The sequence below is a fragment of the Lytechinus variegatus genome, chromosome 14, assembly GCF_018143015.1.
Source record: "Lytechinus variegatus isolate NC3 chromosome 14, Lvar_3.0, whole genome shotgun sequence".
Lineage (NCBI taxonomy): Eukaryota > Metazoa > Echinodermata > Echinoidea > Temnopleuroida > Toxopneustidae > Lytechinus > Lytechinus variegatus.
The window spans coordinates 6,620,847-6,642,814 of NC_054753.1; the positions used below are offsets into that span (position 1 = coordinate 6,620,847).

At 36.8% G+C, this 21,968-nt stretch overlaps 1 protein-coding gene and 13 non-coding genes across 14 annotated transcripts in view; 13 read left to right on the forward strand and 1 right to left on the reverse strand.

The window, feature by feature from the left end:
* Positions 1-21,968, reverse strand: part of LOC121428144 (adhesion G protein-coupled receptor L4-like) — a 45,728-nt gene that overhangs the window by 5,050 nt on the left and 18,710 nt on the right. The window contains exons 4-14 of the mRNA XM_041624736.1: positions 19,543-19,992; positions 18,500-18,661; positions 17,468-17,709; positions 14,968-15,376; positions 13,574-13,809; positions 12,929-13,084; positions 11,464-11,573; positions 10,704-10,969; positions 10,030-10,099; positions 9,494-9,610; positions 8,760-8,972 (exon numbers count right to left, since the gene is read on the reverse strand). Coding sequence (XP_041480670.1) covers positions 8,760-8,972; positions 9,494-9,610; positions 10,030-10,099; positions 10,704-10,969; positions 11,464-11,573; positions 12,929-13,084; positions 13,574-13,809; positions 14,968-15,376; positions 17,468-17,709; positions 18,500-18,661; positions 19,543-19,992 — 2,431 coding nt within the window. The remainder of the gene's footprint in view (positions 1-8,759; positions 8,973-9,493; positions 9,611-10,029; positions 10,100-10,703; positions 10,970-11,463; positions 11,574-12,928; positions 13,085-13,573; positions 13,810-14,967; positions 15,377-17,467; positions 17,710-18,499; positions 18,662-19,542; positions 19,993-21,968) is intronic.
* Positions 440-512, forward strand: TRNAV-AAC. The gene has a single exon. It is a non-coding gene; the product is annotated as a tRNA-Val (tRNA).
* On the forward strand, positions 876-948 carry TRNAV-UAC. Its single transcript has one exon. It is a non-coding gene; the product is annotated as a tRNA-Val (tRNA).
* TRNAV-AAC lies at positions 1,839-1,911 on the forward strand. Its single transcript has one exon. It is a non-coding gene; the product is annotated as a tRNA-Val (tRNA).
* TRNAV-CAC lies at positions 2,185-2,257 on the forward strand. Its single transcript has one exon. It is a non-coding gene; the product is annotated as a tRNA-Val (tRNA).
* On the forward strand, positions 2,556-2,628 carry TRNAV-CAC. The gene has a single exon. It is a non-coding gene; the product is annotated as a tRNA-Val (tRNA).
* On the forward strand, positions 3,335-3,407 carry TRNAI-UAU. Its single transcript has one exon. It is a non-coding gene; the product is annotated as a tRNA-Ile (tRNA).
* Positions 4,228-4,300, forward strand: TRNAV-UAC. Its single transcript has one exon. It is a non-coding gene; the product is annotated as a tRNA-Val (tRNA).
* TRNAV-UAC lies at positions 4,552-4,617 on the forward strand. Its single transcript has one exon. It is a non-coding gene; the product is annotated as a tRNA-Val (tRNA).
* Positions 5,212-5,284, forward strand: TRNAV-AAC. The gene has a single exon. It is a non-coding gene; the product is annotated as a tRNA-Val (tRNA).
* TRNAV-AAC lies at positions 5,532-5,604 on the forward strand. Its single transcript has one exon. It is a non-coding gene; the product is annotated as a tRNA-Val (tRNA).
* On the forward strand, positions 5,858-5,923 carry TRNAV-UAC. Its single transcript has one exon. It is a non-coding gene; the product is annotated as a tRNA-Val (tRNA).
* On the forward strand, positions 8,271-8,343 carry TRNAV-UAC. Its single transcript has one exon. It is a non-coding gene; the product is annotated as a tRNA-Val (tRNA).
* On the forward strand, positions 12,281-12,353 carry TRNAV-CAC. The gene has a single exon. It is a non-coding gene; the product is annotated as a tRNA-Val (tRNA).

Sequence of the window (21,968 nt, forward strand, 5' to 3'; positions counted from 1 at the left end):
TTTTACTCTATTTATACATATATATATATATAAATAATTTCAGCCCGGACCATCCCTTTAAGAAATAATCACAACTATTTCTGAGTTAACGTAGTGTGGCGTTTATCACGTGAGCCAAACACTTGTGAAAACAAGTCCCTGGTTCGAGCATGTTTTGTAATGTTTTGTACATGGATTTTTATCTTTAGTTTGTTTTTGTGAAACAATTGATGATGCCAAATGATAGACCAGCGTACAATATTTCAATATTGCTTTAAATAGGACAGAGCTGTGTAAGATTAATGTTACGAAGGTCATTCGGATTAATCTAATTGAATACAGTGTATTTACTTTGATGACGTATTAAATAATAATCTGTCTTCGTTAAATATCAACTGACTTTATATATTCATTCTTGAAAGTACTATACAAGAAAAAAAATAACTGTCACCAGCGGTCAGTTTCCGTAGTGTAGCGGTTATCACGTGAGTCTAACACACTCAAGGTCCCCGGTTCGAGCCCGGGCGGAAACACAAATTTTATAAACATTTTTTACGAATTAACTAAATACTCTCGACAGCTTTGACGGTTCTAACGTTATTTGATTCAATGAATTTCTAATATTTTTGTAACAGATCAACATACTTAATTACTGTTTATTTTTAATCATGAAGAAAGTGAATATTATTTTTTTCTTTGGTCTTCTTTTAGTGAAAAAATAAGAAACGAAGGAAAAAATCAGAGTGGATTTGTGCATTTAAATCCTTTTATTAAAATGCGTCTTGAAAGGGATATAAAAAAAACATAATTAAGAATCGAACCCAAATTTATTAAGATCAAAAATATATTTGGCCCCTTTGTAGTTCTATTATATCAAGCACACGTATTTTATCTGGGTTTCCGTAGTGTAGTGGTTATCACGTGAGTTTTACACACTCAAGGTCCCCGGTTCGAGCCCGGGCGGAAACACGACCTATTATTTTTTAATAAACCTGCATTTTTTTTTAAAGTAAATGTGAGTCTTAGTTTATTTATTCTTTATTAATCATCGTTTCGTTATAAATAACTATTGTATCAACACTTGGTAAATTATAGTTACTTTTCTCAACAAAAAAGAAATGAACACCACTTGACAAAAGTTAATTTTAGCGCCAGTAGTGAAGCGATTAACACATGAATATTTCGTGAGCGATTCCAGGTGTTATTTTTTTTCTCACTCTTCATTAAGAATTTTTCGGTTTCTATGATCTTTTACCAAGTACTTTTTAACAAATTAAACATTTATTCAGAACTTCACTTCGCCAACAGTGAATAATTATATTTAATATGTTTTTATTTCAAAGCCCACAGTTAATGCATTAAGAACTGATGACTTTGTGGAATCGTTTCTGCGAATTGCGATGGATTTATATGAATTCATATTTAGATAGACGGTAAAATTTTCTTCATCATTTATTTACTTTTATTTACATTTATTTACTAAGCCTTAATTACATTTTTGCCAATTTTCATCAAACTTAACGTGAAAGGAGACCTTTTCTTAGTATTTGATATATTATTCTTGTTATTATTATCATGATCAATATTATTGTTATCATTAATGATGATTTGTCTTAATACTTTGAAGACGAAGGCATCAATGTATATCGTTTTGCGGTTAGAGCCCGTGTGGAAACATTTTTTCCAGATATTTTTTACCCCCAATCAACAATCATTTTATTTTTATTGCATGGCTCAATGAGAATGCTGATGCAATGGTTCCTAAGAAGCTATTGTTTGTTCACTGATCTATTTATCAATTCAAATAGTAAAGTGGCATCTGCCTTCATGATCAACAGCTGTAACTGTAAAGTAAGGCAGTTTCCGTAGTGTAGCGGTTATCACGTGAGTCTAACACACTCAAGGTCCCCGGTTCGAGCCCGGGCGGAAACATATTTTTCTCCATATATATCTGTTTTTATGATGGAAAATTACTCCCACACCTGCTATAATTCTTCCGCATTCTTATTATTTTTTTATGCAAAATCAGCATACTTGTCCAAGCTTAAATCAACTATTCACAATCTACCGTAAAAATAAAAGCATTTGTCATCATGGCCAAATTTCTAAATAAAAAAAATAGTTGTTTTGTTCAATGTAATTCCTTCAAACAAATTCTCTTGCTGAAAATAGTTTAGGACTGTGAATCAATGCGACATCATCTGAGTTTCCGTAGTGTAGCGGTTATCACGTGAGTCTCACACACTCAAGGTCCCCGGTTCGAACCCGGGCGGAAACACTTTGGGCTTTAACGTTTGACACATTTTTATGACAGTTTTGACGATTCTATGGTTCTTCTGAATTTCCATTTTTTCCCGCACCGAATCTATAAATTTCAATAGCATTATTCTAAATCAAGAAGAAGAAAACTTTCGACTGAACATTTTATTGTTCAAAATCTACTTGCTTCTTAATTAAAAAGAACATCATTTCAAAATACATGAATTGATTAAGATCACAAATATAGCTGATTTTTTTATTGTTTGATAATACTATTTCGTAACTTCTATTAATTAAAGTTCAGACATGCCATCTGAGTTTTCGTAGTGTAGTGGTTATCACGTGAGTCTCACACACTCAAGGTCCCCGGTTCGAGCCCGGGCGGAAACACTTTTTGACATCTTTTTATGAAAATTACTTACTCTCGACACTTTTGACGATTCTATTATTCTTTATTGATGATATGTTTTGTGATGTAAAATTACTGCGACAATTCTCATAAAAATTCCCATATCAATATATACCCGATTTTTTTTTCAAGCTTGAAAATATAAAAGCTTTTTTGTTGTAAAAAATATGTTTGTATTATTCAATCCATTTCCCTTAATGAATTTCTATTCTAACTCAGAATAATTGCATTCCCATCACCGGTTCGAGCTCGAGTGGGTTTTTCCCCCAAATGGCAAAGATTATGATGTGGATTAAAAGTATATTTAAATCCATTTCGTCAAAAGTGAATAATTTGATATTTTATTTTTTTAGGACAAAGTTTCAGAATTCCTCAATATATAATTATTATAGTGTTTTACGGAATCGTTTCTCCGAATGGAAATGGATTTATCTGAATTGATACTTAGATTATTTCTGTGATCATTTATTTTGATTTTTTTTATTTGATCATAATATGACATTACACTGTTACCAGTCACTGGTATTTTTAGTTACCCTTTCTTCAACAAAAATAATCAAGCTTTAATTGCTATTTTCTAGTTGCGTTATTACGCTGTCCAATGATTCGTGAGAAGAATGTGGAGGTTCAGTATTTTAATATATGAATTCTATTATCAAGGTGATATATAAGATCTTTTAATCAATAGTTTCCGTAGTGTAGCGGTTATCACGTGGGTTTTATACACTCAAGGTCCCCGGTTCGAGCCCGGGCGGGAACATTTTTTTTTCTCCGCTCCGACTAGTATTGCTTTCGTTTCGAAGCAAAATACTTTCGACAAGTTCGACAATTCTCAATATAATTTTTACATTCCTTGCGCCTATATTCATGCATTTTTCTACCTATTTTATATCATGCAAAAATACTCTATACGCAACTTGGGCGGATGTTGTAAAAATGTAATCCTATCTTGGTTGCTGTGCAACAAATGCGAATGATGTTTTGAATTTGATACCCGTTCAAAATGCCCATGTCATATTCTTGAAATCGATAAAAAAAAAGATTGAAAGGACTGCATATACTGTTAGTAAGTTCCGTCGTGTGAGTCTAACGTTCACTTAAGGTCATCGGTTCGAGCCAGGGCGGAACCAATGTGATTAATTCTTCTTTAATGTTCTTTTCTCGAAATTCCAATAAAATAGGATAACATGTTGAATCTATGTAATAATGGCAGTAAATCAATGTACGTTGTCGTCGACGCTATGAAACAGAACGAAGTGAAGGAAATATATCTTCTACGGTAGGCCTATGTATTTCAAGATATACAAATATATCTAGAAATATTGAAAACAATAACAATTGAAAATTATTTAAAACAAATCAATTAAATTAGAGATGTATAAGCAATGTGTCCTTATTTTATCATCACTTACAACTAATGTCCTTTTCTGAATTCCACAAAACGGCCCGGTTATCACATGCATGTTCACGCATTATTAAGATTCATTTGTTCCTCTACTAGTCTTATTGTTCATATTTTGAAGAGCAATCAATAAGATCTTGCCCAACATATTGTACATTAGATTCAATTGGTTATCCAAGTTTCCGTAGTGTAGCGGTTATCACGTGAGTTTTACACACTCAAGGTCCCCGGTTCGAGCCCGGGCGGAAACACATTATTTTTTTTCTCCTGCAAGTTGTTTTGTATACATAATTTACTCTCATGGTGTTTTTTTAAGAAATTGAAATGATTTTGATAAATAACTTGCATAGAGGCGTTGTTAATAATTCAACATTTTTTTAAATACAATATGTGTATATTTTCAATATCATCTGCTGTAATCTTTGATATCTCGGCTATCTTCTTCGGGAGAATTCATATGTGATAATATGAAAGTAAAGAATAGCAAAGGCAGTCATCAGATGAGTGTAGCGGTTATCACGTGAGTTTTACACACTCAAGGTCCCCGGTTCGAGCCCGGGCGGAAACAATTTTATTTCTTCACTATAATTGCCTGTTGATTAAACAATTGACTATTTTGACAAATTCGAAAATTCTTTTATAATTTGACCCTCTGAAAATCAGTTTTGATTTTATTTTAACGTTTATTTTATTCATGCAATAATGTTACCGTTCAATACGATAGAATATATTATATATTTTCTCTCATAACCAGGGGCGGTTGGCACCAAGATATTTTAATAGGGGCAGCATTACCTGAATGGTACGTCATATATATATTTTTTCATTACAGACATAAACACACAACGAATTAGAACTCTCTTCTTTCTTCTTATTCCTCTTTCTTTCCTTTTCCTCCTATTTTATTAATATTATTATTATCATTTGTTCACTTAAAAAACATACAGGGGGACCGCCTCCTACCCCTGGTAGCATCGCCCCTCCCCATTTCCGCTTATAACTCTTATTTGGTCAGATAAACAAAATATTGATATTGCGTTACTTAGTCTCCATTATCTCTCTCATACCTTACCGTTATATGCCTGAATCAACAACATAAATAAAGTTTATTATTAATTTTCTGTGTTACAAGTCTCATGGGAAAGGTGACGGCGTTATCTAAGTTTCCGTAGTGTAGCGGTTATCACGTGAGTCTAACACACTCAAGGTCCCCGGTTCGAGCCCGGGCGGAAACACATTATTTTTTTTCTTCTGCAACTTGATTTGTATACATGATTTACTCTCATTGTGTTTTTTTTTTTAAAGAAATTGAAATGATTTTGATTAATTACTTGCATAAAGGCGTTGTTAATAATTCAGCATTTTTTTAATACAATATGTGTCTATTTTCATCATCATCTGCTTTAATCTTTGATATCTCGGCTATCTTGTTCGGGAGGATTCATATGAAAGTAAAGAAAACCAATGGTAGCTGTCAGATGCGTTTCCGTAGTGTAGCGGTTATCACGTGAGTCTAACACACTCAAGGTCCCCGGTTCGAGCCCGGGCGGAAACACATTATTTTTTTTCTCCTGCAAGTTGTTTTGTATACATAATTTACTCTCATGGTGTTTTTTTAAGAAATTGAAATGATTTTGATAAATAACTTGCATAGAGGCGTTGTTAATAGTTCAACATTTTTTTTTAAATACAATATGTGTATATTTTCAATATCATCTGCTGTAATCTTTGATATCTCGGCTATCTTCTTCGGGAGAATTCATATGTGATAATATGAAAGTAAAGAATAGCAAAGGCAGTCATCAGATGAGTGTAGCGGTTATCACGTGAGTTTTACACACTCAAGGTCCCCGGTTCGAGCCCGGGCGGAAACAGTTTTATTTCTTCATTATATGTCGCCTGTTGATTATTCAATTGACTTTGTTGACAAATTCGAAATTGCTTTTGTAATTTGACCCTCTGAAAATCAGTTGTGATTTTATTTTCATGTATATTTTATTCATGCAATAATGTTACGGTTCAATTTGAAAAAAAAACTCGATAGGACATTTTCTCTCATAACCAGGGGCGGTTGGCACCAAGGTATTTTAGTAGTGGCAGCATTACCTAAATGGTACGTCATATACATATTTCTTCATTACAGACATAAACACACAACGAATTAGAACTCTCTTCTTTTTCTTATTCCTCTTTCTTTCCTTTTCCTCCTAATTGATTATTATTATCATTATTATTATCATTTGTTCACTTAAAAACCATACAGGGCGACCGCCTCCTACCCCTGTAGCATCGCCCGTCTCCACTTCCGCGACTCTTATTTGGTCAGATAACAAAACATTGATATTGCGATACTCATATCAGTTTCAATTATCTCTCTCATACCTTACCGTTATACCTGCATCAACAACATAAATAAGGCCCCCATCTCACTAGGATGGCGATCATGGCGACCATGGCGATCTGTCTGAATCCCGCAAAGCGTAGCAGAATCGTCCTCGAATTCTATTTTTAGCATGCGAGGCGATTGCACTACAACTTCACTGCGACGGACCTGCGCTGTAGGCGATGGTAATACGCTGGTAGTACGACGCTGCCACTCTCTTGCCACGATTTGAGGCAGATGTGATGCGCTGCTTCTGCGATCAAAGCGACCGTACAACGAGGCCCATACGCTAATTAGGACCTCGGTACGGTGGTGCTACGAATGGAACGATTGTGTTACGTTCATGATGGGCTCTTGAAACGATTTCAAGCAATCGGCATATTGATCGCGGCATTTGAGACATTTTTCAGTCGATTGCCAACCTCCGACCAAGATGGATGTCCAGAATTTGGTTGGACTTATACATCTTAGCATTATACAACAACTTCAGTTAGAAGTTGAATACGAGGACCTGATACGAGGACAGTAGGAGGAGGCCAAAAAGATACTGGGTCCGATCCTGGCTGTCACTTAAGTCATAATATACAATATATATTAAAATTTCACTCAAAAGATGTCGATGAGCCTAATAGTTAATATGAGGGATGCATCCAGAATTTCATAAAAGAGCATAAAAATGTTTTATATTTTGTTTATTTTTTCCACAAAAGTTTGTCACTCAAAATTGTTAGGTAATTCCTTTCAAATTTTCAAAAGAAGTAGTCTACTGATGTGAGAGCACTCATAAAGGGGGGGGGGGGCACAATGCCAGAATCCCCATAAAGTGTGCTTTCCCAATCAATACATCAGTGATCGAATCATTAAAATTTTAATATTGTTTACTGTCACTGTAGTTAGAATTCATTCTATTTTTAAAACATATTCAATTTATATATTTTTGCGGAGGTAACCCATTTCGTCATCAAGACATGCGAGCGTCTTTTTTTTTCTCTCTTTCAAGCTGGCTCAGCAGTTAGATTTTCATCCTCCTACTATACCTCCTCCTCCTCTTCCTCCTCCTCCTCTACCACCACCATAACCTCTTGTTCGCTTCCTCTTGGACCGCCGGCATAACAGATTGGGCAGCTTCCCTTTTTTGGTCCTTTTTTCTGGGAAGTATATTTGAAAACGCCGTGGTGTCGCCTCGTAATCTGTTGAAAATGTGATAATCCGCTACCATCGGCTAGCAGCGCAGACGGTCGCTGCTCAATCGCTGGCCAGTCATCAGCGGCGCAGCAAAAGCGCAACGCGAATGCCTGCAGCGGGCTGAGAACGTGTGCCACATGCCACCCAAAGGGAAAGCGTCGTGGTGGAAACGGTGTGAAGCGTGTCGAGCGCAAGGCAGTCGCCTCGTAAACGGAAGCAGCGTAGCAGAATTGTCTTGGGAACGGGCCTGAAAAACATGGGCGATCACGGGCGATCGGTGCCGTTTTTAATGCGCTTCTACTACGCTTTATGCGTTGGAGCTCCGTTACAGCTACGAATATGTCGTTTGTAATACGCTCTTGACTCGATTGCGATGCGCTTTAGCACCTCCGCGATCTCGCTACGTAAGTTTTGAACATGTTCAAAATTTTGTGGCGACCAGGAAGATGGTGGCGATCCTTGCCGCTTCAGAAAAGATCAAGGTACGACGGAGAAGATTGAAAAGATCAAGCCACGTTCAAGCTACGATATACCACGCTTTGTCGATTTTTGACGATCGCAGCGGAATCGCCATCTAGTGAGATGGGGGTATAAAGTTTATCGTTAATTTTCTGGGTTACAAGTCTCATTTGAGGGATGGCGGATATATGTAAGTTTCCGTAGTGTAGCGGTTATCACGTGAGTTTTACACACTCAAGGTCCCCGGTTCGAGCCCGGGCGGAAACACGATTTTTTTTATTTTTCATAAACGTGCATTATTTTTTAGGAAAGTACATGAAGTCTAAGTTTATATGACGTCATTATTAATCTCGATTTTATTATAAATATCTATTATATCAATACTTGCTATATTGTGTTATGTTTCTCAACAAAATAATAAAAGAAATAAACATCACTTGAAAAAAGGTTAATTTGATGGTCAGTAACTAAACGGTTAACACATGACTATTTCGTAAGCGATTCCAGATTTTTTTACTTGAAATATGGCCTTCCAAAAAATTCAATAGTAGGTCTTAAAAAGGCTAATGAAATTCTTTTTCAATACATTCCTTGAGAGACAACAGAGATTCATCGTCGTATTTTGTTTAAATTCAAAGATAATAAACTAATCTTTGGACTCTGATTACTGTGACGTCACTCACCTGAACACACAGAAGAGAAGAAACACACATAATCCCTGGAGGGAATTACAGATACAGAATAGCCAGGTGAATACAGCTGACATACGACCAATGGCGAAGAATCCAAAGAGCCAGGTGAGACCAGTCAGTAATCCGATTGCCAAGGCTTGTTGGAGCCTCGTCGCTAGGTCGTGAAGTTTACCTTTCTCAATCTTTGTAACACGGATTTTCATTCTATGATAGGAACATAAATATAGATATAGGCTACCATTATCAAAATAAATAGGCTACCATTATCAAAAATATATGTTTCAATATCATGATAGGGCAAAGAAAGGAAAATAAAATTGGCTTCAATCCCTTGAATTTTTTATGCATTTTCATGTATTAATACGATAGCATTGTTCAAGTTAACTTTATAAACTTTCATATACTTTACTCTAGAATTAAAGGAATCGAATTTATCTTATAAAGTAAATTAGAATATGAATTTAGAAATTCAAATTTCAAATTCAAAATTCAAGAATTTAAATCTGATGTTTACAATTTTGACACACGAATTTGAAATTCGAAATATGAAAATGGGAAGTTGAAATTTTCAAACTTGAAATTTATCATTTGAAATTTGAAACTAAGTTGATATTCAAAATTAAGTTGAAATTTAAAATTTCAAAATTTTGACTTTCATTATTTCATATTCCAATTAATATGAAATACAACTTTTGATATTCTGATTATTTCATTCGTATGATTACCTTGAGCATGTGAGTGTCTTCATAACAAGGATGTAGCAAACGATATTGAGAAGAAGTACGGCAGCCAGCGGAAACAGAAGGGCATAGATGAAGTGAGGTCCACGTGACAAAAAACAACTAGAAACAAGTTTCAAAAGAGAGATGATATGCTGAAATATTAATCTAAAGTTATCATTATGACCATAACCATATATGCTAGATTATACAAAACATTTAATTCCTCTGTATCATGAATTGTTTTTCAAAGCCATGTTTCCATATGAATTTGAAAATTAGGTGTCACCTGATAAAAGTTAGACATTCGTTGAGCACAATCAATGTTGATTATTTGATAACAAATTGACACCCCCACCCCCTTCCACAACAGCTGTACATGCATGAACATGGAAATAATCATCGATGTAAAGCGATTCTATCAAGATAGAAACTGGGAAAACATTATAAAAAAAGAGGCAGAATTAAACATGATTATTTACCGACTTGATTTGATAACAATTGCTTTGGAAATACATGTACTAATTTGATTCTGTACTTACAAGCTTTCTTCTCTGTACTGGTCTGGTCCTATCTGGAACAGCCCGATTAAAACAAATCCAATAGGAATACCTAATAACAACAATAACAACAACAACAATAATAATAATGATTGGTGGAAATATCCAATTGTTATGAGGAAACAGTAATAAAGAGAAATAATATAACAAGCCAAGATTCTTTTTAGCTATTCTTATTCCGTTATTCTCTTCCACTTCTACAGATCAGTATATATTATTCTGGTCTACAATATCAGTTTGTGTTTGGTTTACTACTAATTTGGACCAAATTTCTGGTTAGTCTTCAGGCCTGGTCACACCGCTCGAGCGTTCGTGGAGCGGTAGGGAGAGAGGGTCGAATTTTTGCTCACAAAATTGGGGGGAAAAATCGAAAAAAAAGCAATCGAAATCGAAAATGGTGAACGGTAGCGAGCGGTGATTATTTTTTCTCTCCGCTCAACGACCGCTCTAACAACGCTTGGGCGGTGTGACCAGCCTTAACAGATTTCTGAATTTCCACTCAATCAATTTATTATATTTTGATTTTTTTTTTAATGAGAATTTGCTGGTTGTAGGTTATTTGAGATTAGACCATGTGGGGGTGAGACCAAACGGGAAGTAGCCTTTCATTTTGTTATAATTTGATATTTTCTTGCGCATATACAATGAATAATTACCCCAAGCAACCAGGCAAGCGACGGGCATAAATCGCCTTGTTCGAGGAACATCCATAACACGAACCAGCAAGATGTACAGGTTCACGCCCTCTACGCCCATCCATAGAACAGACGAGAGGGTGAAATAGTGGAGGAGAGCAGCCACGGCCGTGCAGGCGGTCGGTGATCGAGTTTGGTCGATTCCGATGACGAACACGACATAGAGAAGGAGAAGGGACACGCACCACTGGATCATGATGAGGCGAGGAGTCTGGCCCATCTGTTTACTGGTTCATCGGAAGGGACATAATAATATAAAGTCAATATACAAGAACGTGATTTCCTTTTTTTATTTTTTTAATATATTTTACTTGGTATTCTAATGGGGTGTTGCAAGAAACTTGCGATCATTATTGCAAGTCAATTTTTGGTCCCTAAATCAATCATGTCTTGCAGTTAATTGCAAAATAAATAATGAGTGATTGATTGCTAATTTGCTACTTGAAACAAGAAGTTTAATCTCATTTGCTACAGCTAAGGTTGATCTATCAGTTGTAAAATTGCAAAATAATATTTGCAATTACTCGCAAATATTTTCCTGCAACACCCCCTAAGAAATTATTTAATAATTACAATCATTCATGAAATTACATATCAATCCCTATGGGAAGATTCCCTCCCTCCCACGAGAGCTGTTACTCCGTGGTAGCTACCCTGTACTCCGCGTGAGGGGGGGGGGGCGGGGGAGAGGGGTGTGTTTTTAGCTTTTGTCATAACTTACCCGAACATGATGTAAGTGATGATGGTGAGCACCAGACCAAGAGTTGATATGACGCAACCAATCTGACTGATGACGTCAAGAGCGTATGGATGGCAACCGTAACTAGGGGCCTTTATAAAAAAAAATACGAGAAAATCGATAGACTTTATCAGATGACATCAAATTATTTTTTAAAGTGAGGAAAAGAAGTTTCATTAACCCAAACAATTAGAAACACGTCTGATAATGTGCGCTCCTCTGAATTGTTGTTGTTGTGTCGCAGGGGGTATTGGTCAGATGAAGATCCCCCATTACTTTTAATTGAAACTCAGTGTAACGGTCTCTAATATAATGTCACTGTCAAAATACCGAAACCGACACCATGCCTAAAAATGATATACCATGCGACAAGGGCGTATAGGCTGGTTTGATCATGGGGGTGCACTTCTCGGGGAGGTGGGACCAAAGTGTGGAAAATCAGGTGTTGAATGCTGAAGAGGTACAAATTTTGTGTTGCTTCATTGCCAGTGTCAGAACTCTCTGCCTCTGTGACAGGGTGCACATGCACCCAGTGCACCCCCCCCCGCCTACGCCCTTGTTCGACATTCGAGTAACTGAATAGCTTTGGTCGGTCTGGAGTCGGTTTCGTTGTTGTGACTATGGCGTTGTAGTTGTTCAGCGTATACATTGATAACCTGGCCCAGTGTACATTGAACTCTGCGATTATAACGATGGCTGTAATATCAACTGTCAAGAAAAGATATGCATGTATGTAGAGATACGTACCAATGAAAGGCATATGCTTCAGATTATATAGGCCAGCCCTTCCCGTAAGTGAGTTTTCGTAGTGTAGTGGTTATCACGTGAGTCTCACACACTCAAGGTCCCCGGTTCGAACCCGGGCGGAAACAACAATTTTATTTTTCGACATTTGATTCGAAATTGTTTGGAACATAGGCATGGTGTCATAGAGTTCTTGTTCCCCATTCTTTATCTTTTATTTACAGCCAACCGGAATAATTTTTCCCCGTTTTTTTGCATTTCTCAAATATTTTTCATTCTTCATGTTCTTTCTGCTATGTAAATAACCTATTTATGCCATTTTATTTTTAGTGAGTTGGCATCATGACAAGAACCTTTTTCTAAAATATTTAGCTACTTGATATTTTTTTACTTTCCGAATCAATGATATAACCTTTTCATCTTACAATCGATATCGATTATTTTTTTCTGGGTTACGCTTGATGATTTTCCTCATTTTACCCAAATCAACATGTTTTGGGGTGCACTTTAGATTATGGTCATATGCATCAAAAGAAAATAAAAGGCTCTTGTCATATTCGTTTGAACAAGATACTGTACTTGTCTTTTTTGACGATAAACGTTTGAGTTTCATATAAATTCTAGTAAGAGTCCCTCTAATAAAGTAATTGATATCTAAATTAGAATATACTGTTTTAGAGTATGGAATCTAAAAAAAAACTACCATGAGGACAGCGAAGTTAGTAAGATGATCACAGCTACAGACTGCCTGGACGTCATTCTCATCGACGAGATCGCATCCAAGGGTAGACCAGTCACCCTCGCCGTCGTTCAAGTCGTAGTCCCAGTAAGTACACGTCGGGGTATACGACGGATTCGTCTGAAGAAAATCAAACAAAATTTGATGAAATAATAAAATTAATACTAAAGGACAATATCGTCAAAGTCATGTGCTATATCCTGCTAATGATGTTTCGTATTTTATTTGTTTGTTTTATAGACATTTTCGTTTAAACATGACCACAGTCTATGTATTTCCAACATTCCCCTCCTCTCTCTCTCTTACCTTTATATTACTCTACATAATTATGATTGTGGGATTATTATGTGATTACGAGCAATAATTTGCTGATCCCCTTCCCCTCTACCTTTCCCCCTCTCTATTCATCCCATGTCTCCCCCCTCTTCTCTTTTCTCTATTCCCCTTTCTCTTTCCCGACTCTCTTTTTACCTCTCATCCTCTACCCTTTCCCTTCATATAAATTATACATTTATCTCTCTGTCAGTCCCTCTCAATTTTTCTTAACCCTCCCTCAACCTCGACCCGAGAAGACCAACCAGCCAATCACAAGCCCCGCATGCAACCAACCTTCTGCAGCTTGAATGTCATATTGATCGGAGCGGCTAGCCTCTTCATCTCCTCACCATCCCGCCTGATCGTCACCGAGAGAACCTTGCTCTCTATGCTACACCCCTTCCCGCTCTCATCGCTGGATGATGGGTTACCATGGGAACCACCCGCCGACGTGGATGCTGCGCTCTTGAAGAGCGTATCGTTGCGGTAGACGATGAGATCGATCCGCAAGTTGCTTGTCGAATCGATAGCTGACGAAGGAGAAAACGTTTTCGTTTCGAAGATTAATCAATTTCCGAGCTTGGGAAACAAAATATCTATTTATCATGTTTATGAGACCTAGTAATATCACCATTTTCATAAATTGCTGTAGGAGGACCGCCATGAAAGAAGAAATGTACTTGGAAGAAAATTAAGAGCAATGATGCTGATGTAGTACAGTCACACGAAAGAAACTAACTCCTAAGCGACCAATATGTCATTAGTAATTACGTAACAGCTTTGATCGATCTGGATCCAGATTCGCCGGTGAGACTGAGCATAAAGATTATTGAAAAGCAGAATAAGTGCGTCATAGTTGGAGGACCAATTCCAGAATTGATTGTCGAAAGTTTTTTTTTAATTCGATCTTTGCAAATGTGATTAATTGGTTCTTGGGTTTTCTGATCAGTTTAAAAGTAATCTAAGGATTGCCCTGATAAATACAAGCTGGTCGATCGATACAGCAACCAGAGTCTAACTATAACGATTAGTTAAACAATTTAACTGGTGGTGATGATGATGATGGTGACTTTAAAATGAAAAAAGTTGGTATTAGATGATACAAGGTTATCATGGTTATACGTGAGGATTTTCTCTTCAGAACCCATTGATGGGTAGAGTGGCTCAGTGGTAAAGCGCCCTCCTGGGGAGTGTTTCATCAATATTTTCATCCGACAAATTGTCAGATCAGGGGCCCGTTGCAGAAAGAGTTGCAATCAATCGCAACTCTAAAAATCATGCGCAACTTGATTTTCAACCAATCAACAGCGCGTATTTGGGACTTGCGATTGAATTTTTGACTTGCGTTTAATTGCAAATCTTTCTGCAACGGGACCCTGACATCTTTCCATGATTATGATTGGCTGAGGAGCACTGTTCCTATGGTAACTGTCGGATAAAATGGGACTTGTCGGATAAATCGTCCGACAAGTCCTTTCATGAAATGCCCCCCCCCCCGATAAACGGGAGGTCGCGGGTTCGATCCTCGGTCGAGTCACACCAAAGACTATAAAAGTGGGACCTTCTGCCTTCTTGTAAGGCGCTTGACCTATGAGAATGGAGAAGGGTAATTGGCTATGCTGGTAAATAAGAGTTATTGTCATTATTAGGTGATTGTTTTTAAACATCCTGATATATTCCTCAATTACCTGAGTTTAAAAGTTTCCCCGTTTCGACCTCCACAGCGACATCGGCATCGTTCACGCCTTGATCAGTCTTCCTCACCTTCTCAAAGACCACCTTCCTATTGCCAACGCTACCGTTCTCGTCGTCGACCTCCTCTCGGACGTTGATCTGCAGGACATCGTCGACGAAGAACAAGTCTTCATTGCCCTCATCGGCGACGAGATTGAAGGCGGCCATTGCGAGGTTCGCGCCCGATGTGGAGAAGTTCGACGATGTGTTCTTCGGGAGTTTCACGTGCGTGAGTAGCCGTTCCATGCTTTGGACGATTAGTGTAGAGGACGCGGTATTGTCGGGATTCCTCATCGAAGTCGACGATGATGATGATTCAATGCTGATAATGCGGTCGACGACATCTACAATGTTGCTAGCAACCTGTTAAGAATCATACAAAAAATGGTGGATTGTAAAAATCATACCGGCGAACATCAGGAGTGGATCCGGGAATTATAAGAGGTGGGGTTTTTCAACAACAAAAATGACAAAAAAAAATGATGAAAAAATAGTATGCTCTTTTACATTTCATTTTATTCTCTTCTTATTCTCCGGATTCAGAGGCACTTTGGTGGTAATCTGAGCCAGTAATTTTCAGGCAAATTAACTTTTTGGAATACATATCTGATCATCTTTCCAAAGACTTGTATTTCTGTATACCCTTCCCATGAATTACGGTGAAAGTTTGTTTTCAAAATATTCTTGGATGTACGCTTGAACGTTAAAGTACATTAAGTATTTTTTTTATCTGCTTATATTATATATATTTTTTTTCAATGGATGTTCCCGGAGCCTATTGCACCACACAATGTTGTCGAAAGCAATTTGTTTTTTTTACGAACAAAGGTTCTGGTGATTATATAGGAAAGAGTAATATGGGAAAAAGCACAATTTAGAGTGCATATGAAACTCAAAACTCAATTAATGATTGTGGAGGAGTATCTAACAAAGGCAATTTATTTAAATTCGAGAGTGGCCACGCTGGCCGCTGATCGCTTAATTTTCATCAATCCGCAAATGCAAGACTGGTCTCACTTGAAACGTAATATGGCAAATTTCTTCCGTGTTTGAAAATTGATGCAAACAGGGAGGCATATTACCCAAAATGTGAGCTTTATATTTTTAATTATTTTATTTTGTTTTATTCAAATATATTTATTCAGGATGACAAGATCAGTTAAAAACTATGTTACATCATGGTCCTGACATTAAAAACATAAATACATGTAAATAAATAATATATTATAAATGAGATAAAAATCAAATTAATATCTAAAAGATTGTGTTTAAAGTGATACAATGCAATACAAGAACATTTACAATATGTTATAAAAAGAAATAAAGTAAATGTAATTAAAATTAAGTATTTAACAACCAAAAAAGTACACGATTCATGGACGAAATGTATGAATTAATGGTTATAGAACTATATAAAAATCGGCAAAACTCAGGATAATGAAACATATTCATAAGTTGAACACTGATATGATATAGGAATAAAGAAGTGGTATATGATTTACATTAAAGTATGAGAATACATAACACATGTTTTTCATATATTTATGAAGCAAACTGAATTAAAAAAAAATGATACATAATAAATTGTAACGAATTACGACAAAGATATAGGTACTAAAAAAAGAAAACAATGTTTGGATCGAAGTGTATTTGAACAAAATGGTAGGTAAAATGTACATGAATCTGCATATTGGGTTTTGGGCTACAATTCCCTTCCTTAAATAATTAAAGCTCTCAGGTAATCATGGTAATGTAGTACGTATGAATTGCACATCAGGGTTTTGGAATTAATTTCTTGTATTTAAATTTAAAATTATCGAGTGATGTTGCATTTTGGAGACTGGGTGGAAGCTCGTTCCATATTTTAGCACCAGCATATTTAAATGATTGTTTGAATAATTCTAGCTTAGGTTTAGGTATTATTACATTTAAAGAATCTGCGTTTCTTGTGTTAAAACCATGGCGGTCACAATACATCTCAATTTCATTACATAATCTTCCAGGAGTTGTGCCATTAATGCATTTGTACATAAGTGTTGCAAGAAAATAGTTGCGTCTTTGTTCAATGTTTGGCCAAGACAAGTCCGTCATTTACTTAGTTCCATTGTATTTCTCATAATCAAAGTTTTTCGTGACAATTCGTACTGCTCTTTTTTGTATTCTCAACAATTTCTTTTTGTAAACCCTATACAGAACATGCGTAATCATAGCATGGTTGAATTGTGGATTTATACAATATATTCAATAAGTTAGAGTTAACAAATTCAAACTTCAAAACACGGGTAAATGACTTGTATAGGTACTTGTTGGAGTAAGTTATTTATTGTCTTAACTCTCATATTTTTTCTTCTATTTCCTTTTCTCCCTATTTTTCATCAGTTTGATAGCCAAGGGGGGGGGGCGCAACCCCTGCTCTATAGCGCCAATCTCCAGCCTAAGGCTATGTGTATGTACCTCTTCCGAAACTTCCTCGATGTGTGAAATCTGCTCTAGTACACGCCCCGTCATTCGAAGCTCCTCCTTGCTGACGTCATCAATCTCATCCGTCCAATCAGCAAGCTCAGATGAGATGGACTCCGCCGATTGATCGGCGCGGCCTTGCTGCGCGACGTCAGTTTCTATAACAGTCTCTAACCATTGGTAGAAAGTTGGTGACGTAACAATACCTTGAGAAACTGTCGATGGAGGAGGTACCACTGTATGATAGAAGAGTGGAGGAGTGCAAACGATCGATCAATGTGGAAGGGGGCAAATAGCTTTGACGATGTAATTAATTACATTACTTCTCTCTCATACTCCCAGGCCTGGTTTTAAGCTATATCTTATCAAGCAGTAACAAGGCATTTAGCGGTTGCAAATGGCACGCGTAAAACCACAAGCAAAATTTGGGTCGCTTAAAAATAATGGATGAATCACTGGTACAGTTATCCCAAATGGGAACATCATGGAGTCTGAAACGCTAGCACCTGTCACCATTTAACTGCACTTGTAAAATTCCACTTCGTTGCCAAGGAATCAATTAGCGTATTTTGATAAGGTAATCACGAATATCCAAATTTAACCTAAAATACAGAGATATTGGGAAATCATAGACACGTTTGTTCCAATCGAACACATTACGTGCATATATTTTGTGATGTGTGAACTGCACTTTTGAAGGCACGGAATGCGTGGTTCTTTATGATTTTTTTTTTTTCATTGAAACGAAATATGCCTAAGTGGAAGGAAATTATGAAAATCATTGGAAACAAAATGACTTAATTCCACATATTAACTTTGCTATGATTGTTATGAATGCATAACAAAAGAATTTGCAAGAGATTAAACTATTGATCTGAATAAAGCATAATAATATAAAGCTCTTTTCGGCATCAAACGATCCGATGTCCATATCCAATTTACCCTAATACGACTGTTCATTATTTTTTCTTCAATATTGGTAACATTCGCGCCTTTCATAAACTGTTCACAAGTCAACACACAAACCTGCGACCGTCGAAAGCGACATCGCAGACGTTGTCGAGATTCTGCCTTTGGTGGTTGAAGGCCGATCCGATGAAGGTGTCATGTTTGTATCCATTATGACGTCACAGTCTCGCTCGTTTTCTCGACATGGACGAGAAGTGTTCGTGTATAATTCTGTGACAACTGAGAAAATATTTCACACATACACGTTAGACCTATGTGTGTGAAGCGAGAAGTGGTTAATACGAATAGGAAGCTTATGAAATCAATAAAATCATGACGGATGTGGAAGAGTGGTAAAAGGATGCACAATGTCGATAAAGGGTAGGGTGATATCATAATCTTTCATATTCTTTTTTTTAAAGAACTACATATTTGTGAGAGGAAGGGAGGGTAACTTGGAAAAGACCAGTGGCCCGTTGCAGAAAGAGTTGCAATCAATCGCAACTCTAAAAATTATGCGCAACTTGATTTTCAACCAATCAACAACGCGCATTTGTGACTTGTGATTGATCTTTTGACTTGCGTTTAAACGCAAACTCTTTCTGCAACGGACCCCAGGAAGGTGAGCAGAAAGGGGTAAGTGAGGGGAAGAGGCAGGTGAGAGAGAAGAGATTGGAATGGTTAAGACGTAAGGGGTTAAATCCCCCAAAAATCCCAGTTTCCTTTCGTCAAAAAAGCTGAAAATCTAGTAAATGTTTTTACTTCACCAGCAGTTTAAGGCATTTTACTAACAGATAAGCTGCAGTGTGCGGGACCAGCTCAAAAATACATGTAATTATGTGGCAGTTTTATAGGCAATATTGAGAAAAGTGTTATTTCATGCTTAGGTATCATTTACTGTCTGCAGCTGCGGTGACCTTTTACGTCAAAACAATTTTACTTAAACATGTTAAATGGTCTTAAAAATTACACGACTGTATGGCACTAGAATAACCATTGTAAAAATTGGATTGTTTCCTTAAAATGTATTTTTAAATATCTCTTTTCAAGAAAGTTAATAACCTAAAACCCATGTGGTTAAATTGTTTGATGAATAGTAATTAGTATCTTTTAGAAATTACATATTTCTGTCTCTTCCAGGCAGTTAGGGGCCTCCACGCACTTCGTTCTCACGGATGCATTCGGTTTGCTAAGTAGCTCATAAGTGCCGTTGTGACCCCGCCTAAACCGCACACAAATCAATTCAGTCTGTTCACACGTTCTGTTTCTCATATCCAGAGTATACTCTACGTTCATAAAGCGAAATTCTTCCCCGCTGATAAGTGATTGGTCGGCTTGGTATTGCGTCAGAGCCTGTTCGACCAATGAGAGCCGGCTAGACGAGTCGTTGTAATCGCCGTTGAGACCACGTGACCAGATCATGAGCTGCCATTGGTCGTTGCCAGTGACGTCACTAGTCAGATTCATGTCGTACATGATACTGACGTTGATGCGGAATGTGTTCAAAATCCCTGCTTCTACTTCTATCGATCTATCCATCGAAATCTCTAAAGCGTTGACGACAACTCCATCTAGAGTTGGACAAAAAAGTCAGAAAGACAGGTTAAAAGAGAAAGTCAAAGACATTGATGGCAGCTAGGAGGAAAAAACCCGACATAATAAAGTTGTAACTTTCATACAAGATTCAAGGGAAATCGTGAAAAGAAGTGTAAACTTGAGCAGCAACAATGTAAAGGAATCGGAACTCACGCAGTAAAAAAATAGCTCGTTGTTTAAGCCTGCCACTCTAACAACATGTTGTTGAAACTTTTTTTAATTGTTTAAACTTTTTAAACAACTTGTTTAAAAAGTTTTAACAGCTGTTTAAAAAGTTTAAGCAGTAGTTGTTAGAGTGACAGGCTTAAAAAACGTGCTTAAAATTTAAACAGCGTTTTTACAGTGTAAAACATGCAATGTGTAAATTGGCATATTGGGGGTGTTTATTTGAGACAGATTCATTACCTCAAGCATTGCGTAATGAACCAACGAAAATTGACAGGGCATCACACTGAGTTTGGGGTAAAAGTTTTAAAAAGCTGCAAGCGAGTAAGCATATAGATGACATTTTTTATACAACAACTTTGTCATAGATTTTGACATAATTATTATTCAGAAAATGATATTATTTCAAATATTTTCCTTTCTCTTTCTTTTCTTTCTCTTTTTTTCTAGGTCGTGAAACTTTTTGAGTCCACGATCCAATGAAAAAGAAAGGCGTTGGGGTAGAGCACATTCGCTCAAAATATTACTATTTCTTCTAATTCTGGTAGAAAGACAAAAATGCAAGAGAAATGTCTTAACAACATAAAACCGTGCTTGTGTTGTGAGGAGAGAGAAATGAAATAATTTGACCAATTATTACTATCTCTGTATTGATTAGAATGAAATTCAAAAGAAAATTATGTCACGAGTCAACTTCTATTTTGCAATTAATATCAAAAGCGTAAAGGAACATACTTATGATAATATCAAAAGCAATATGGTTCCTTTCCCAGTTGTTAAGCTATTGGTATACCGAAACCCCTTGTGATTTAAATCGACCTGGGAAACATAATTATGCCTTTTCGTCGATTCCCAGGCCTGGTTTCAGATGCGAGAAGTATCTCTTCACAAATGATTTTAATGATCTTGGATTGGGGCGGGGAGGAGAGGGGAAGGGAGAGGGATGTTCTGAATATTTTTTTAAATATGAGGATTTTTCATTATTAACCTGTCCAAAGATACGGTATGGTTTCTCTCTGTCATAGCATTCCATTTTCGATAATGTTTACCCCCACTCATTCATGTCATGTTGTTAACACCGGCAACGTTGGGGGGGGGGGGGAACAGGGCAAGCTCTTCGGTGGTACGAAATAATTATGTTACAAGACAGTCAGGAAATGATTGCTTTCTTACTTATGTATAACCGGAAATTTAGCAAATTACATGTGCACGTGAATGGATAATTGCTTGGAAAAAAATAATTAATTCCTTTATAGAATAATAAATTAGCCATAGAAAAAAGCTTTTAGCTAGCAATCTGAGAGGATTAAAGGAAATATGTTCCAATTATGCTAAAAAGGTGGACGGGGTGAAGCCCGTGAAACATGAAATATGACTTTATTTTCACCTCCACCACTAACATACTTGACAATGGCGTACCTAGGATTTTCCAAGGGGGGGGTAAATTCGTCCGCCAAAAATTTGACAAGCAAAAAAAAAGGTCTTCAAGTTCAAAGGTGCGGGCACTTATGGTTTGTCAGGGATCATAACTCGTCAGGGGGGCAGTCTGCCCCTCTGCCCCCCGTAGGTGCGCTAATGATACTTTAGCAATGATCATTACAAACATTTAGGGGGTATTGGTGAATGCATGGAGCTATTAATAGTTCTATGGTTAATGCATCACAGACGAGCATACTGTATTTCGCGCACTATTGTGTTTTATTTCCTTCTGCCCCCCCCCTTAATGCATCTTGAGTACTCTTCAGAGTTGATTTGGCGCATTTATTCATTCATGCGCCAATTTAAT